Genomic DNA, 18,947 nt, shown 5'->3' with positions numbered 1-18,947 from the left:
GTGAACGTCCGTGTAATCGGCACCGGTTTACAATTCCTTCCATTGATCGCACAGCCAGCTATTTTAAGTCTGACATTACAGAGCCGATCACAGTAGGTTCACTTCAGAGTTAACCGAGTCGGAAGGATCGGATAAACCCGTCTACCCACTAGCGTCAGCAGAGCCGAGATTGCAATCCCACAGTAACTGCCGAGTCGCTCACTGTTATAAAAGACACCTGCCAAAGGAGGTAATTCACGCGCGGTCACATTCAAACCCATGCATGCACGGCTACTTTCCTGTAAACGCGGATAAGCATGCCGCAGGGCGGCCATTCGCTTTAGCCGGCAGCACGACCGGCCCACCGTACCGGCTGCTATCTGTCGTCCATTGAACCCAAATCAATGCCATCGGCATGGAGCGTGAGTGCGTGAGTGACGAGAGTGCGTGAGTGACGGAGTGCGTGAGTGACGCGCATGTGATTGCGCGTGCGAGCGGCGTGCGATCGGCGCGGTGCGGGGCCGTCGTGTTCCGCAGGGCCGGCGGAGCGTGCAGTCGGCTCCCGTACGACGGCGCTGGGAACCGGCTGCCGTCCACAGCTGGGAACGGCCGCCAGCCGGCCCACGAATCGACGGCCAGGGTCATGAGGCGGCGGTTAATTTTGTGCCTAAAGCGGAAGGAAAGAGATTAGCAAGGCAGAGCAAGTGTGGTTTTATGCGTTTTGAAGGATAAAACGGATATTTTATGCAAAATCAGCCACAACTGCTGAGGAAATGACGCACCCCTCGCTCCGCTAACGTCGACTGCAGGGGAGGAAAAATTAGTGAACTCATGCATAAGCATGCGCCACAACCGAGTTAGATTACACAAGGCCAGCTGGGAGGCAGGTAATCAGCATCATATCCATAATTCACGTGCAGTTTGTTTAGAAGCTCGGTGGGAAGCTGAGTTACGCATGCGTGCATTACGGCTGGACGTCTTTAAGCTCTGCTCTTGACCAGTACCGGGAGCCGGGGGCTCGGGAACTCACAATGGTACGCCTTGAGGAGCATTAGCATATGGTTCACGGGTATGCAGGTCCCTAAGTTCACGCAGACACACTGGACGAGCGGTATTATCTTTACTCACGTGTACAGGCTGATCCTGGCGGATCGGTCTCTGCTCTCCAGTAGCCCGGCTCGCAGGCACAGAGGTCAGACCCGGAGCGTTCCGCTCGGCTGTGGTCCGGACAGGCCAGGCACGCGCCCACACCAGAGACCGACTTGTAGGTGGCCGGCGGGCACACTGCAGGCATGGACAGGGGTAAGGGGTATCAGAGGTCAGCAGGGGACAATAGGTCGCAGGTCACTTCAGGGGTCAATGCTAAATAACAGTCAAGCTACGCATTGTGTAATGATATGATTGTTCACTTCGGTCTAATAAAAGGCGAGACCTTGGAAGTAAAGGGCTAGATAAACTATCGTTGGTAATTATTTTGCATGCATCAGTTAATGCGCGAATTGCAGTGAGCCGTTGACATTTGCTGACTCAGAGTCAGATCTGTCTTCCGGCCACCTCATGTGGTATGGCGGTCACAACAATTCGCCATGGGATGACATTGCCGGATCGGATGTGAACACACGAGAACACAGACTGTCTGACACACCGGCTCACGTAGCGAGCTCACGACACGACAGGACATGACAGTCGCAAACGGCATGCAAAGCTCCATTCAGTTGATAATGTCGTGAGCATCGCACGCAAACAAAATGCAGGAATCGGGCCAAACATACAAGGGCGCCAAAAAATGTCTAATGCGCTACTCAATACCAGTCTGGTGAAGTCCCCGCACCCAAAGCAAAATAAGACTTTTTTGCAACAAATGTCATCGTTGGTGGCACTCGCATAATTCCCAGTTCAATAACACAATGTCGTAATCTTGACATCAGCCGACTTCTTTAACGATTTATTTTGCGTAAACCTTTTCGGCGATCTTCTCCGCAAGCGCCACGTGATAGGAATCCGACCGCTCACTTTTCCGTTTCACATTTTTCCACCACAGCTACACACATTTCCAGAACGCCCAACACACCGGCGCCGGTGAGGGCGGTAACAGACGTCACGGGAACAGCTGATTGAGCCGAAATCGGCCCCAAACAGCCGGCTGAAACGCTGTCGGCCACCGCGATAAGCGTTCGCTAACGCGGCGATCGCGGGCTATTGGCGATAAGCCCGGCAGCTATGTGGCAATAAAACGCCGCCGGGCGGCCAGCGCCATGTGTAGCCGCAGCTGTAATCCGCGTGTGACACAATGCAATCGGCACATCAGTAGCGGTAAAAAGCAGCCCGACTTTTGCACGAAACGACCTGCTACACGTTGTCCAGCAAACTGATATCGATAAACAATAGGCGGGAAAATATATAGGCGATATCGTGCTGTCAAGAATAGAAGTGTTAACAACAAATGGCACATCTTAATGTCTGAATTCAGCCGTACTTAGGCAGCATTTTTCAGCGATAGCCAGGAAACAATTAAATGATAACCCAGTTCCTAAATGGGATGTCTAAGCTGCGCTCACAGCCACGGAATAAAAGAGGATTTCCCTGTGGGCTGTGGAAGTACCGGATCTGACATGGGCCCAACACATTCCGTGCAGCCAAATACCGAGTCGGACAACTAAAGCTGCCGTGGGTCGTCTGATATATCTCGGCCCACCGACTGCGACCATTGTTCCTGCAGTGTCCAATACGGGCCAGACCGCCTCCATGCGAGCCACTCGACGGCGCGGCACGTGTGCAAGAGGCGCCCGCGGGCCGGCGCATCAAAGAAAAAAACCCGCTCACGTCCGGTCTGCGAGCATGATATTCCTCCTCTCCACCGCTCCTCCACCTTTCATCTGACTGCTCTAGCCACCAGTCTATTCTTCCGGCCGCAGCATCGCCGTATTTTTTCCTCGGATAAATCGTCGGATGGGCCTCGCGGCCAATTAGGGGAAGAGCCGGCACGGGTCGTCTAAAAAGGACCGGTCGGCCGCGGCGGAGAGGCACGGGGCAGAGACGGTCTCCGATTGTGTGGGGTGGAGAGGACCGGCGGAAGAGAGAGAGAGAGAGAGAGAGAGAGAGAGAGAGAGAGAGAGAGAGAGAGAGAGAGAGAGAGAGAGAGAGAGAGAGAGAGAGAGAGAGAGAGAGAGAGAGAGAGAGAGAGAGAGAGAGAGAGAGAGAGAGAGAGAGAGAGAGAGAGAGAGAGAGAGAGAGAGAGAGAGAGAGAGAGAGAGAGAGAGAGAGAGAGAGAGAGAGAGAGAGAGAGAGAGAGAGAGAGAGAGAGAGAGAGAGAGAGAGAGAGAGAGAGAGAGAGAGAGAGAGAGAGAGAGAGAGAGAGAGAGAGAGAGAGAGAGAGAGAGAGAGAGAGAGAGAGAGAGAGAGAGAGAGAGAGAGAGAGAGAGAGAGAGAGAGAGAGAGAGAGAGAGAGAGAGAGAGAGAGAGAGAGAGAGAGAGAGAGAGAGAGAGAGAGAGAGAGAGAGAGAGAGAGAGAGAGAGAGAGAGAGAGAGAGAGAGAGAGAGAGAGAGAGAGAGAGAGAGAGAGAGAGAGAGAGAGAGAGAGAGAGAGAGAGAGAGAGAGAGAGAGAGAGAGAGAGAGAGAGAGAGAGAGAGAGAGAGAGAGAGAGAGAGAGAGAGAGAGAGAGAGAGAGAGAGAGAGAGAGAGAGAGAGAGAGAGAGAGAGAGAGAGACTGCGGAAATCGGGGGAGGCGGCGCCCATTCGGTTGGGTATGATGTAAAATCAAAAAATGATACAACGAATAGTGTGTTTTATAGATGAGCACTTGCTGCCTGCGGTCATGTTGACTGTGTGCAAAATGTAAGTTCAGTCTCAAGCTTTTAAATTACATCAGCTGTGGAATGAGAGCTCCTGGCCATGTGGCGCGATATGAGAATCCGGAGCTTCCCGACACTATCGGTCGTGCCCAATATCAACGTTCCATGCCGCTGCTCTCAGACGAGCGCCCTTCTGGCGCAGTTATTCAATGGACTGCTAACCGTCAAACAAGGCGCAACCGACATCCAGCCAATCTCTGAGCTCTGAGCCCGTCCTACGCTCTGTTCAGCTTTGATCCCATGGCTGATTCCAGTTCTGATCCCTGCTGATCCCATGGCTGTCTCTCAGCTCTGATCGCTGCTGATCCCATGGCTGTCTCTCAGCTCTGATTCCACGGCTGACGCCCAGCTCTGGCCCCTGCTGATCCCATGGCTGACGCCCAGTTCTGATCCCTGCTGATCCCACGGCTGTCTCTCAGCTCTGATTCCACGGCTGACGCCCAGCTCTGGTCCCTCCTGATCGCTCCTGCACGCCGCGCGGACCCGCCCTGCCGTCCTCAGCCGCAGCGGGCTGACATCGGCCGATTTACTGCCGCTCAGTGCCCACCCGAGCCCGGTCTCGGTCCTCCCGAGCAGGGGCGTAGGCAGGGGGGGGGGGGCACTGGGCCATGGCCCCCCCTTGGGCGCCGAAGGTGCCCTTTGCGATTGGAGGGCGCCGAAGGCGCCCTCCAATCGCAAATGCAATTGTGATATAATCGAATCGAAAAACAATCGCGACTGGAGGGCGCCCTCCAATCGCGAATGTGTTTACAGGGAAAATACGGATGGAGGGCGCCCTCGGAGGACGCCCATTCCAAATACGCCCTCCAAATACGGTTGGAGGGCTCCCTCGGGCGCCCTCCAACCACATTTGTAGGCTGTAGCTCTCTAAGCGTAACGGTGGTCGCCTATGTAAGCCGCTGTCCCGTAAATAAGCGCCCTCTCACCCGAAGGCGCCCTCCTGTAGGTCGCCACCCTGCTACATATTGCCGCCCTTCTGCTGATCGGCGTCCTCATAATTATTGGCGCTCTCCTACCTATTGCCCCCTCATGTGAAATTTTCAAGGCCGCCTTTCTCCTTTTTGGCACCCTATTGTTCAGTGCCGCCCTCCTACCTATTGGTTCCCTAGTCCTTCCTGTTGAATGTTAATCGGGGCCCTTCTCTTATTGGCGCCCTCGTTTTGATCGCCGCCCTCCTAACCACTGGCACCCTCCTGTTGATCACCGCCCTCCTATCCACTGGTACCTGCCTGTTGACCAGCGCCCTCCGCACAGACGCCCTCCTGTTCGTGTCATCCTCTTGAGCAAAGGCGCCCTCCTCACCATTGCCACCCCCATTTTAATCGTCACCCTTCCGCTCATTAACGACTTCCAGTTGATGACCGCCCTCCCACCTATTGGCGACCTCTTGTTGATCGCCACCCTCCTATTGGTGCTCTCCTGTTCCTCGCCACCCTCTTACCTGGTGGCGCCCTCCTGTTGATTGTTGATCGGGGCCCTCCTACCTATTGGTGCCCTCCTGTTGATCGCTGCCCTTCTATCCATTGGCGCCCTCCTGCTGCTCGCCAACTTCCTACCTATCGGTGCCCTACTATCGAAACTCGGGATGTTGATCGGGGCTCTCCTACCTATTAGCGCCCTCCTGTGGATCGCAGCCCTTCTACCTATTGGCAACATCCGTTGATCGCTGCCCTCTTATCATTTATTTACTCCTTTGGCATGTTTTTCAACTTAGTCGTTCTATTGCACATAGTTGATGTCTTGCCTGTGAAAACTGCCACAAATGAACGTGGTGCTGATATACCTACCAAAACTATCTACGCTCTACGATGCATAAAACACGTCTTTGGTCTTAACGGATTGATCCTACTTTACGTGCATCATGGCATCTATATGGATTACGATTAAGTATTGTCAACAGGTTCGGCCGCAACAGCAGGCATCTGAAAGTTCGGTGATTGAAACTGGTTATGTGGGTACACTGTATGCATCTGTGAGAAGGCTATGAAGGCTGGTCTGAGGTAATTTGGATGATGTTTACGCATCTCGCGCTCCGGTATCAATCCGATACGGTGATCTGGTGCGTAGATATGCCACCGCCAATAAACTTTTATACATCGACACCCATGAGCCAAGCTTTCTATACAGTTTGTGTGGCAGCGGCCCGACCAAACCTTAGGTATTTTTTACACCTTCAAATTTGGTAAAAGAGCGAGAGGAGCTTTGAACGGTGATCGTATAAAAGGCGTGCCTAAAAAGCGGAGGAAAAGGTTGTTTTCAAAAATTTCGCGCGCCTTCGGCGCAGCATTTCAAGAACACTTGACCTTTTGTGACCTGGAGCATAAAGAATACACACGATGCAAAATCAATGCAGCACGACCTATACGAGGTTACGCAAAAAAAAAACTGGTGGCATGGTAAAAAACGCCTCCTAACCCCCCCCCCCACCCCGCTGAGCGATTTTTTATCTCGCGACCGTATGGCGCCCTCCTTGGGTGAGGTGGCGCCCTCCAAACCCTTGGCCCCCCCCCCTTCGCGATTTTCTAAATACGCCGCTGCTCCCGAGCGGCACCATACACGTGCCAAACCGACGGCTAATGGTCACAGCCGATAAAGATAATGCATTAATATCGGCTGCAAAAACGACAGTCGGCTCAGCTCCGGTGGATTAGGCGCTGCATCATTCCGGCGCGGCGCCTCTGGCTGCAGAACATTTTACGGTGGAGTGCTGTGGATGCCGGCGGGCGTCACAGCAATACGCACTTTGAACTTCAGTTCCAAAGTACCTCTGCTGGGATATTCGCAGTCAAAGCCAATGGGTTTTGAGTTTTTAATGCCTGTACTTTTCTATCATATTTGCCTTTTTACTCATAATTTCGACAATAATGCAATAATCCAGGCAGCATATTAAAGTCCCATGAAATACATTTTTAAAATGTGTGCTAATAAATGCATGCGCGCCTAATCGATCGAGGGTATTACGTCTTCGCGGCCTGATCCAACACCCATCTCCCCATCAAAACACGGCTCCGATTTAATTTGGTCCTGCTCTCCATCCGATCCGCTCCGGCACTTACAGCGTGAGGCGAAATCACCTTATATATAGGGACCAGCGCCGCGGCGATAGCGGCCTCATTTACATTAACGATCGGAACGGCACGCGGCACCGTGCGCTTTGGTGATATCCTCCGTTCCTCCAACCCTGCAGCCCGTTCGAACTGGACACACGCTGTTATAATTATAACCAAACAAAAATAAACAGTGTGTACTTAAACGTGAGAGGAGAAATAACAGACAAGTATTTTTGTGAGAAGGGGGTTGCTCCGAACAGAGTATAAGCTTTATCGTCCCTTTGTCGTCCCCTATCGTCCCTTCACCGTACTTTCCATCATTTGGCTGACTTTCAAAGTCACTGGTGAGGTTCATTGTCCCCGCCTCCTCTGCGGGCTTTCCAGCGTTTGGCTCTATGTACCTATTACAACTTACAAGGTCCATTGTCCTGTATTGTTCCATGTTCTTTGAGCGGGATTTCCAGCATTTATACCGACCGCTCCCGATGAGCACATTACACCCGAAATGAGCTATTTGACAGATCCCCGCGATCCTTTCAGGTCATCAGTGCCACGACATAACACGCTTATTGCCCGACCACTGGACTCATTCGTTAGCGCCTTATGATGTCAGTGGTAAGATGCATGGTGATATATGACACTCTGACACACTGGCGGTCGCAGGGGGGGGGGGGCCACGGGGGCCATGGCCCCCCCCTTTGGTGCTGAAAGGTGGGGCCATACTATCTTTTGGCCCCACCTTTCAGATCAAACAAAAGTCCTAGAAAAGCTTTTCGTATGTTTCATTTTCTTTCTTGGGCCATCAAAGGACGTAAATTTCACTCATAAGTGGGCTCAGTTTCGCATTCTGTCAATTTGGCAGTCAGCGTCGCTGGCACCGGTTCACGAGTATGGCCGGATCTTATATGGAATATCAGCGTGGGTTTACTTGAGGCTCTCGTAGGCCCAGCATTCAGCAATGGCTGGCATGAGACCCTCTTCGGCAGTGGCGGGTGGGCCCTGCTAAAGGAGATTGGCTCCAAGACACTAAAGTAAGACCTCATGGGTTGGTGCTGTGCACCTCAGAAGCCCGGTGGTGACGCCGTATGCCGGCTTGGTTTAGCGTGGGACCTACGGGGCCTGCATAGAGTTTGCATGAGCTAGTATGTAATCTCAGAGGCATGTGTGTAATGTGTACACAGTGGCGGTCGCGGGGGGCCGGGGGGGGGGGGGCATCAGGGCAATGCCCCCAAAGGTCAATAAAGGGGGCCATCATATCATTTGCCCCCCTCAAACAACCAATGGGCCCCCATATAGGTGTATGGGGCCCTGACAATTATTCGATCGTCACGAGGCTAAAAAAACCCACGTCCAGCTCCCACACCGGTCTTTGAACGTCCTACACTGACCTCTGAGGGAACTTCAGTGGCGGTCAAGCGCCCACGTTGACCGCTAAGAGCCTACATCAACCTCTGAGGCCCCACATCTGGCCTATGAGGGCCCCTAACCGGCCTCAGGGGTCCCAACCGGCGTCTCAGGGTCTCACACCGGTCTCTGGTGGCCTTATTTCTGTCTCTGGTGTCCCAAGACGAACCTTTAGGTGCCAAAAAGGGTCCCGCACTGGATGCTGAAGACCCGATGCCGGCCTCTAAGGGTCTGCATTGGCCTCTGAGGAGGGCCCATCTTGGCCTTTGAGGGCCCTCTGCTGGCCTCTGGGGTCCAACGACGGCTCATGCCGGTCTTTTAGGGCCCCACGCTGACCTCTGAGGGCCCATGCTGGCCTGTAATGAGTAAGGACCCACATTAGCCTCTGAGAGCCCAACTCGGTCTCTGATGGTCTCAAACTACTGGCCTTTGTAGTTTGCAGGCCCTGTACTGGTCTCTGAGGACCCTAAACTAGCCTCTACATGAAAACATACATGGGTGGGTTTCTGAAGATCAGAGGGCTCACGCAGTCTCCGGCACAGCCTTACGTTGGTCCTGATCGAGATTGCTTTACGTCCTGATGGTCCCGCGCTGATTCCCTCATATTTCGAGGTCGGGACCCCATGAGCCGGTGTGGGTCCTGGGGCTGGCAGAGACTGATGAAGTCCTTAGGGCTCAGGGCCAGTCTTTTTAGCAGTAGGACTAGGCAGGTTGAGTGAGCCCCAACAGAGCCGTTGCGAAGCCCCGCAGGAGTCGCGCGCGGCCCTCAGATGCCAATTCTGAAAGCTCGGAACCTGTGGGGGTCTCCAGAGGCCGGTGTACCTACTCTCTCCCGCCGCCACACAAGTAGGTACCTATATGGGTAAATGTCATAGTCTAAAAATGCTCTCTGGGTTTCACATGCTTGTTCAAAGCAAGAGGTATCTGTACTTTTTAGCAAGATGTATCTGTACTTTTCCGAATTGTTTTATAGTGGTAAGGTCATGAATCCGCGTGCCTGACCTTCCAGTATACCTATGCTACACCGATCCGTCGTCATGGACGGTGCAGCGGCCCGACCGGTGGGCACACCGTGAGACGGTAAATGGAACTGGTGATTTTGCCTTAAATTGAGCTCAAAGATTTCACGCAAGAATGAGATGGATGAAGCATAAGTAATGCCAACTGTGCGGCGCCTCGTGGACGTAAAAAAACTAGCCGATCACCCCCCACCACTCCCGGTGACGGATAAATGTTATGTCCCGCGAGTGTGACTTTGGCCCCCCCTTTTGCTAGCGGCTGCGACCGCCAGTGCTCTGACACTGTATGATGGGCCCTTATATCAACTGCAGTAAGTTACACTGTGTAGGAAGCTGGGAGAACCAGGATAATTAAAAAGGCATGAATGCGAGGTCAAATTACCTCACCTACCTGTACCTCAATTACCTGTACCTACCAATGCCTAATGTCCGGTTTCCAATATAAATGACTGTATCAAATATGGGCAATAAAATGCAATTAATGCAATTTAATGAAGGTCTGAAGCCCGGAGACGTTGAAGCACGTTTACGAGTGCCCATCTACGGGGAAACGGCTGACGCCTGACACGAATGACTTCCAGGCCCAAAGGCTCATCTAATTAACAGAATAGCCATACGAACGACATTTTCCTCTTTTCCGACATCAGGGGAATTACTTTTTCGCGATTCGAGAGGCCTGCTTCATTAGTGCGATAAATGGATCAGAAAAAATAGACGAAGAACAAAGCACCCTTCAAGAACTCGGGGCATATATGGGGAGCCAAAGTCACCGTATGAATGGGACCACCCTCGAAGCCGACCAATCAGATTCTTCACATACGATACACCGCTCAGAACGCCCCCGCTCCGAACACTCACCCCGATGACAGAGCGATTCATTTTCATTTGCGATCCAGCTTCAAAAGCTCGGCATCGCTTGCACGCGAACGCTATCAGGGCTATTGGGCTTGGCGCTAATGGAAAACGACGCCTCAGACAGCCGTCATATACCTGGTATTTGGAAGTGTGAGCGCGCCCCTGTCAGCCTTCGTTCGTGATGATTGGTTTGCAGAGCCGAGGCCGATAACAGTTAAATATAGAAAGAAACTACATGCATCATGTGTGGCAACTGACACCAGACTGAAGGGGCTACGTCAAATCATGATGCCAATACAGGGCTACTTTGCTGCAAGGCTGTGTGCTGACACTTTGTCAACAGCTAACAGCAGAACGACTCAGTGTAAAGTTGACAAATAACACGACATAGGTATGTCGCGTCATAATGGAATCCTTTTACGAACTCATCTGTGTTCAGAATCGCAGACAATCCAACGGAATGCACTCACCATGACAAGTCTGGTTGGCTTCTATCGCCTCGTATCCGGGCCGGCAGTTGCAGTGTCCGTCCAGCACATCCCACTCGCCGTTGCCTTTGCAGATATACTGGGGCAGGCCACGCTCTCCAGGCTCCGCATTGGTCACGCACGTGCCGCGTGCCGTCTTGATGGTAGTCTCCTGGCGTCCGGTGGGCGCTGACGCGAACGTGGCGAACCCGGCGCGTACCTCTGCGCACGTGCGGTAGAACACTCGCACTGCCAGGAGGGAGATGCACGCGCCCTGGTCGCGCACGGCGAAGTACACACCCTTCTTGGTGACTGGGATGGAGCGCGTCTCGACGTTGATCACCTGCTGATCGCTGGTGGAGGAGCGACCGCGATCGGCGGCGATTCGATCAATCAGTTTATAGCTCTCCGGTTCCCAGGGCGGTGGCTCACGGGTGGCCGCGTCGAACTCGTAGTACAACAAGCTGAACGTCTCTTTACAACTGAGCGCCTTGCCCGGGAAGAGCGAACAGTCGCGCATGGAGAACTTGAGCTCGATGTAGATGCGCTCTGCCTCGCCTCGCTCGATGAACGGCGTCCACAGCCAGTTGTTGACGTCCGTGAAGGCGACGTCGCAGACGACGTGGGAGCGCCAGTTGATGCCCTTCTCGAAGTTGGTGTAGCTCTCCTCGCTCCACTGCGGGTCACAGAGAGGGGTGGGTCAGAACGTGAAGGGGACTCAAAGGCAGCTCTTAATACAACCAGCATTAGCTCGAGACCCGTTCAAACTGTGTTCAGTTGAATTTTGTGGTGGAAACTTCATGTTACAATAATCTGACTGCTGAGCTATCCCCAACATTTTTCATTCATGGACATCCACAGAGTTAGTCATCACGGTCATAGGAGAAAGGGTGATGTAGCAATCGCACATCGAATCTGAGTGCTACCGGCACTCTCGGTGACATGTATGGACACAAGATCGTCTTCTCGCTCGCCAATTGTCGGTCAGATGTATGAACAGAAACCGGAGCGCCGCCCGGCCGACAATCACGCCACCGGAAGCAGCTCTGCAGACGGACACGATGACTGTTGAGACGAGCGGCGAGCCGCCATCACACGGCATCGGCACGGCGTCTGAGATGACGTCACGTCATCTATAAGGGACTCCGGCTGCCGAGGGAGTGGCCAAGGGGAGCGGGGTGCGACAGGGGGCGACGCCATGACAAAGGCGACTTTTATGGCGGCCGGTCGGAGGCAACTTTCAACTGGCAGCACGCAATGATAAACGATTCTTTGCGATCGATCGCTGCACCTGGCCGCCGCTGCCCGCTTACATGTATGTTCCGATCATGTGACGTAAAGCCACGTCCAGGAAAGCCGGCACATCACACAACACCATCGCCAATGTGCATTCGATCGGCAGGCATACAGATGGGGACAATAAACCATTGTTTGCGGTTTATGCTCGACGACAAGTACCGGCACAATCGTCGCATTCACTTAATGAACCAAATCTACAACAATAAGCTTCTGCACAATTGCGGCACTCCCAATCAGTCCTTCCCACAACGCAATGCTATTGCTGGCGATTAAAGCACCAAGCCACCCACGACTCTGGGGCCCCTGATTCTCCCCGGCCCGTCCAGGTCGGGCAGTGACCGTTGGGTCATTGGGTCACCAGTCGCAGGGTCGTCTGCCGCGGCCGGGTCATGACCCCGCGACCTCCAGCTCGCCGGCGTCACCAGCCGGCTGTGACGTCACACAGTGGAAGAGAGGCGCTGACCGGCGGGGGGAGAACACAGAAAGGAGAACAGCCACGGTGCAGCGATGTGCCACACGCATCCGGGAGAAATGGGAGCTTACAAGTCTGCAGTTGCCGGCAGGCCGATAGCGACTCTTTAGAGAGCTGTGTTTTCGGAAAGAGTTGTGTTCTGGCCTCGGGAGTTTCCAAGGAACCATGAGGTCCAGTGGCGAGCAATAAAGGTTATTAACCCTTGCGGCTGTAACAAAAAGGTAGTATACCACAGAAGAGCAAAAGCAGATAGGTAGCCAAACTGTCACTTAGCCCATTCACTAAACAAAGAAAGGACGGTACGAATCTAGCAGTCGTCCACCAGCTCCTATTCATCAAATTGGCGGCATAAGTAACTATATCCAGATTAATAGCAACCGACATGGCCTCTCATTTGACAACTTGTCGCGTCCTTACCATGTCTCGTATAGTGCCCTTACCCTATTCGAACGGCTCGACAAATCACTCCCGGCCTCACGACTGAATTAGGTGGGCCAGAACAGATAAAAGGAGCATCGATCGAGAAGACGAGACGATCGGCGGGTCGCTGACAAGGCCGTCAAATTGGCTACGACTGGCCCGGGGGTGTATGATTGATCCATCACCCCGTCCAGATTGGGGAGGTGCCGGGTCGCGACTTATCAACCGGATCTTCACCGGTCATCGGATCATCTCTGGGGCCACGGAGGCAGTCCCAGGCCGCGTGAATATCAAGATAGTTGGCTATCAACTTTCCGAAGCAGAGCCAATCAAAACGCCACAATGGCGTGCCGATCCTAGTGAAACTCTGACGGGGAGAAGGGCCGGAAAGCGACTCGCTCCGTATCGTGGTGAATTAGCATCCGACTTGGCTTGCCGTCGCGCCAGGTGCTCGGCGATGCCACCGCGACTCTGATTTGATTATTACAGGCCGGCCGGCCGGGTCAGATGGACGAGCCTTTCACCCGGCACTCGGCTGGGCTCGGTCGCCGGTCCGATTCGTTCTCTGGTCGGCCCAGCAGCGGTCAGTTCGAGCACCGGACCACAGCTCGCAGAGCCGCTGACAGGCGGCGGCCGCTGCTGAAAAATAGCTACATCCTCCCATCCATTTGTATCGTAATTATATTCACATCCATTGTGGTCGCACATCCGGTGATTTCAACTCCAAGGCTTTCACTGGAGGTATATAACAGTTTCTCAGCGAGTTTTCCGCCGGGTAAGTTGTCATTTGACGGGCAGAACCAGCAGAGACCGAGCAATCACCAGAAACCACACCGCCAGTATTGGAGACCGCGTAACAAGAATACGACCACGGAACAAGTTTAGGCACCATTTGGCCAGCAAAAACTAACCGTGAGACTACAGAATAGACACCGCAGAGCATAGGCACAGGCAATCAGACAAGTACCTGCTGTCACTGCATTTCGTTACATCGATAACAACATGCAGCTGTTCGAATGGACTACCGATAAACTACCGATGTCGTATGCATCCAGTACACCACGTGATGGTCGCGATTCTAATGCAGTCCAACATTGACAGAATCACGTGGCTCGTATCCTGTTACAAATGTCTGGTCGCTCAGCTGTAGCTGCATGGAACGGCAGCGGGGCGGCGACTGCGCGCTGCGGCGCGGCAGCATTCTCTTTCCCCGAGCAGCGGCCAGCGCTAACATTAGTGCTCCGACGGCTCATCATAGTCATTGTCTGGCCGCAGCCGCCTCAAATGACACACCGCAACCGTGCAATGAGGCGACGCCGACCGACGGGGCTGCTCGGCCTCTCAGCAGAATGGCCCACCGGTTACCAAATGAGCGCCGCATGCGGCCACCCTCCCAGAGCGCGCCGCCGCCGCCGCGCCGCCCGGTGTGCGGCGGTTCCGGCAGAGCCGCGCCGCGCTGCCGGCTGACCCACTACCCCCAGACGCCAGATGACTGGCCTAATAGTCTAACTGTCCACCGGTCTCACCGCGCCGGCAATGGATGGTCGTGTGTCACGATGGACCCGTTCGGAGACGGCCTGTGACTCCCCACAGCGGCGGAACAGGGGCGCTGGCGTGACCCCGGCCCGGCCGCACATCAAATCAGCAGAGCTTAATGAACACTGTCTCATCGTGTCAAAGGCGACGGAGATACTGGCAGAAATATGAATGGCTAACAGATGTTATTATTTCGAATCGTGTCGTTCCGCCGCTCCAAGGCTCGCCCAGTCATGTGATTGCCTTAATACGGAGATTCACGAAACGACTGACCTGGAAAATAATTAATACCGACAAACGTGGAGAGATAGATATTGTCGTCCATTATCGAAGTGAAATTCCCTGCCACTCCCAATGAACAACAATTCATTTGAACCGCTTCATCGTGACAATGAGTCATGTTTTCCTCCATCAATTTGAATTGGTGATTTCATACAGGGACCGCATGCGATGCAGAGGCGCGCTGAAGCTGAAGAAAAGTCCGCACCACCATTCCTGGAGGTTGCATTACCAATGCAATGGTGCAACATCCCGATCCACAGTACACCTACGCTCCAGTTCACACCGCTGCGCCAGGACCGTCTTCACCGCAGCCCGACTGCCCACACGGTAAGCTCCAGACGGCTCGTGTGATGTCCAACAAAGCGGATAGAACACCGGTATTCTTTCCTGAGCCGGTCGGTTCAATGTTATACCGCCTACCGTCCCCGTGGGGCGCCTATTTCACCAGCCTGAATAAACACTGAAGAGTGACTGCAGTTGATGAACAGCACGGTATCACTGACGGCCATACGTCACTTGTGGCTGACAGCACCGCGCGTCGGGCAGCCGAAAGGTGCGGAACTATGCGGATATGACGCCTCGGACAGGAAACGGGTACCACTTCCCCGTGACTTCGAGGTGTCAACTGAAAGGCTCACATGCCACGAGTGGATGTGGCAGCGAGTGGCTATCGGAACGACTGATTGTTGGCATATTTCAATGAAAAACGGCTGTGTAAATTATACAGATGCAATCAATGAACCTGCGCTGTGGTCTACTCACAAATTGAAATGCAGACAAAGGTTGTCTATTCTTCGCTCTCTTACTCTGACCCCAGCTTTTAATTCTTATAAATTTGTGTGCCGCTTTCACTTAGAACACAGCTTCGAACTCTGATTACTATCCCTCCAATTCGAGGCATTATGTCTGAATATCGTCCGTTACCATTGGTATCTAATAACGCGTCTCGAGCGGAAGCGCAGCGTCCCGTTACGTCTCGGCCCATTACCGTCACCGCGGCGTCCACAGAGGGCCAGGCGACGCCCACAGAGCGGGCCAGGTGACGTTCACCGAGACCCGGCTGGTGATGAGTAAGCACCCCACCTGCGCATCGCCCTCGGAATAGACAGCCTGCGAGCCCAATGGCGGAGCTTCAATCGTTTGACTCATACGGTGACAGCTGATAAAAGACGGCAGTTAGTGTGACAAGTAATTTCCGACAGCTAACATGGGCATTGAGCAAGGACAGGGGAATTCGTAACAAAAATCTGGTTCCGGCGAACTGACCTAATGCGGAAGTGGGTGGTCACCTGTCTGAATCACCCACAAGCACGAAGCTATAGCTAAAAATGAGAGTGAACTTGATTCTGTGCAATTAATGAGAATTGATCACTCAGTGCCGCATTATATTTGACAAGCTATACACTGAAAATAAATTAACACTCGCGTGCCGGTGACACGAAAATAAGCACCAATGAGAGGCGTTTTGGTAGGGTGTAACACAACTTAACTGTATAACTGTGGGGTGTAACGCCGAAGAATGGTGCAATTACTCGGTGTTCAAAATCAACACCGACAATTAACACCAATGCCACCTCAGACCAACCGACGCTACGGATAAATAACACCACCATTTGGTGTCAACACCCCGTGACAGAGACGTTATATCGCATACGCCACACAATGGTGTAGCTCCCAGTTCATTGATCTCTAAACGGTGTTACTAGCACCGTTACCATGGATCGGATATGGCCTTGGATTCAAGGTCAGCCGGCCGCCGGCCAGCGCGAGCGGCTGCGCGTGCACATCGTAAATTCAAATGAACGGCGGCGTGTTGATTCGCGCTTCAGTTTGAGTCGAGTGATGCGGGGCTGTGTGGAGACTGGAGGTGGTGTGAGATAAATAAGTGATAAATAAGTGTGATGAATAAGTGTGAGATAAATAAGTGTCTGGTCTGGTATGTTGTCAGCAGAGCCCGGTGACCACCCGTGCACTTGAGAAAGCGCCACTCACAGTTGCCTGCCGCAATTTTTGTTAATAACATTTGTTTATTGCTCGTCTCGGACGTTACAAAATAAATCGTCTTTTTAAGGAATGCTTTGCTTTGTATGGGGTCTAGGCAAGCCACAGTATAAGCATATGGACTTGTCACATATGTTCACACAGACGCATGCACACGTATATTATATATATATATATATGTATATATATATATATATATATATATATATATATATATATATATATATATATATATATATATATATATATATATATATATATATATATATATATATATATATATATATATATATATATATATATATATATACTAATTCATCGAGCTGCAGCTACACCAAACACCGGTGTATCTCCTTCACAACACCGGAAGGGGGTGTACCCAATTGGCTACTAACACCACACATTGGTGTAAAGATATTTGTTTTGTACCCGTAAAGAAGGTGCAAATTAATGGTGTAGCACATTTTTTTGGTGTAAAGACGTCGTGTAGCACCACAATCTGGTGTACTTACAGTGATTTAACGCCATACGCCAGTGTATGTGCCTGGTGTTACACCAGGATTCAGTGTATGCTTACACCAAAGCTTGGTGTTGAAACTACACCGGTGCAGGTGCTCAAAAACGGTGGGGTGTAAACATTTCCTAAAAAGGTGTAAACACCAGGAGCGGGTGTGAATTTATTTTCAGTGTATAGGTACAGGTATGGGATTCAGCCATTGAAAAATATTTAATTACGACCAGCCACAGCAACAGATACAGCAGTTGCCAGTTGCATCTGCGGGCTCACCACAGGCTCACGCCAACTGCACACAGGAATGACAGCTTCCCGTCACAAATTGGCCGACGGTATCTGTGGTCTGCCCCAGGGAAGCACCGCAGGCCCCGCGGTGTTGCTGTGGTCGGTCGTATAAGATGCCATGGGACCGCCGTGCCGCCGCGGCGCCGGCTGACGATTTATCCGGCCATCGCTGTCATCTGGCACGAGTGATGAACCTTAAGCAGCCATTTAGAACCATATCATTATGGAGTAAACGTATGCGCCACACCAATTTCACTGTGTCAGAGACGGTCACACAGTACGGTGAGCCGGGTACTCGCCGGCCGCCGGCATCCAACAGACAAATAACCATTGCTGACTGGTCACAGACTGCCCACAGACTAACCAGTCTGCCTATTTGTCAGACATTATCCGCTTGACAGAGACTGCTGTGCACCTGATGCCTGCAGTGCGGACTGCCCGATAGTCAGTGGCTGCCAGTACTCTACTCAAACTCCTCACCAGGCAGAGCTCACTTTTCCCCCGACCAATAAGACCTAATGACTGCACTTATTACAGATCAATGCTTCTGCAGTCTGCACTACCTGACTAATGACTATTGACCCCAGCGGCGACTTCTACTTTATTTCCTTTTATCCACCGAACACCAGGCACCGAACACTGACCCCATCAGCATCCGACGGCACTCACTTCCGTCCAATAACCGGCACTGACCTCCATCGTCAACATTCATACATCACCGCCCCGCGGCCATTCGTCTGACCCGCCACTACTTTCCTCCCTCCCTCCTCCCTCCTTACCCCCTCCTTCCCACCCCGCTCCGACCCACCCCCATCCCCTCCCCCTCCCATGTCCGCGGTCCCGATGGGGCGATACACCCACCACCGACCGGCCGACCGGTCTGCCGGCCGCATTGCGTGCGATGCCGTATCAGCGGCGGTCAGTGGCAGGTGTGCACTGCACAGTGAGCATGGTGCAGCAGATGTGCACAGTGCACACGGCCTAGGTGAGCGTGACCAAACGACACCCGGACCCGGGCCACTGGAGCGCCACAGAGCGGAGGGCGCGGCGGCGTCGGAGGTCCTTATAGAGGCGATCGAGCCAGAGCGACGGTCTCTGATGACGACCGGGCGAGAGGCGGACTCGAGTGGAAAAGGATGACTTATGGAAGGCATTCTTTGTCAAGGAAGGTCGACAAATAGACCACTGAAAAACGCCCCAGGTCATCATCACTCAAAGTGAGTTTCCGACCAGACAACGCCCTAGAAAGTGGTGCAGAGCTTTTACAAAGTTCATGCATCACCAGACGCTGACGTCTAAGCCGCGCTCTGCAGTAGGGAGTCACGCAGCTGGCACAGGATGAGATTGAGCCGCAGATAGTGGGTTATCAGTGGGCGTCCCGGGACCACTGCAGCACACGCACGCATGGCCAGCACCGCAGCGGTCCCACTCCAACCCGCCCGGTCCCTCGTGACTCGCTCCCCTCCAGTCCACGGCTCCTTCCACTCTTTACTGCCCCCCGCGACTCCCCAG

General features: G+C 53.0%; 1 protein-coding gene across 1 annotated transcript in view; it reads right to left on the bottom strand.

The window, feature by feature from the left end:
• The window catches only part of LOC122385043 (ephrin type-B receptor 1-B-like), a 67,442-nt gene that overhangs the window by 14,487 nt on the left and 34,008 nt on the right, over window positions 1–18,947 (bottom strand). The window contains exons 4-5 of the mRNA XM_043373006.1: window positions 10,630–11,302; window positions 1,108–1,263 (exon numbers count right to left, since the gene is read on the bottom strand). Of these exons, the coding sequence (XP_043228941.1) occupies window positions 1,108–1,263; window positions 10,630–11,302 (829 nt within the window). The remainder of the gene's footprint in view (window positions 1–1,107; window positions 1,264–10,629; window positions 11,303–18,947) is intronic.

This window comes from Amphibalanus amphitrite, unplaced genomic scaffold, assembly GCF_019059575.1.
Source record: "Amphibalanus amphitrite isolate SeventyFive unplaced genomic scaffold, NRLGWU_Aamphi_draft 000206F_arrow, whole genome shotgun sequence".
Taxonomy (NCBI): domain Eukaryota; kingdom Metazoa; phylum Arthropoda; class Thecostraca; order Balanomorpha; family Balanidae; genus Amphibalanus; species Amphibalanus amphitrite.
Note: the sequence above shows the minus strand (reverse complement) of the source record. Positions and strands in the feature narration are given on the sequence as shown.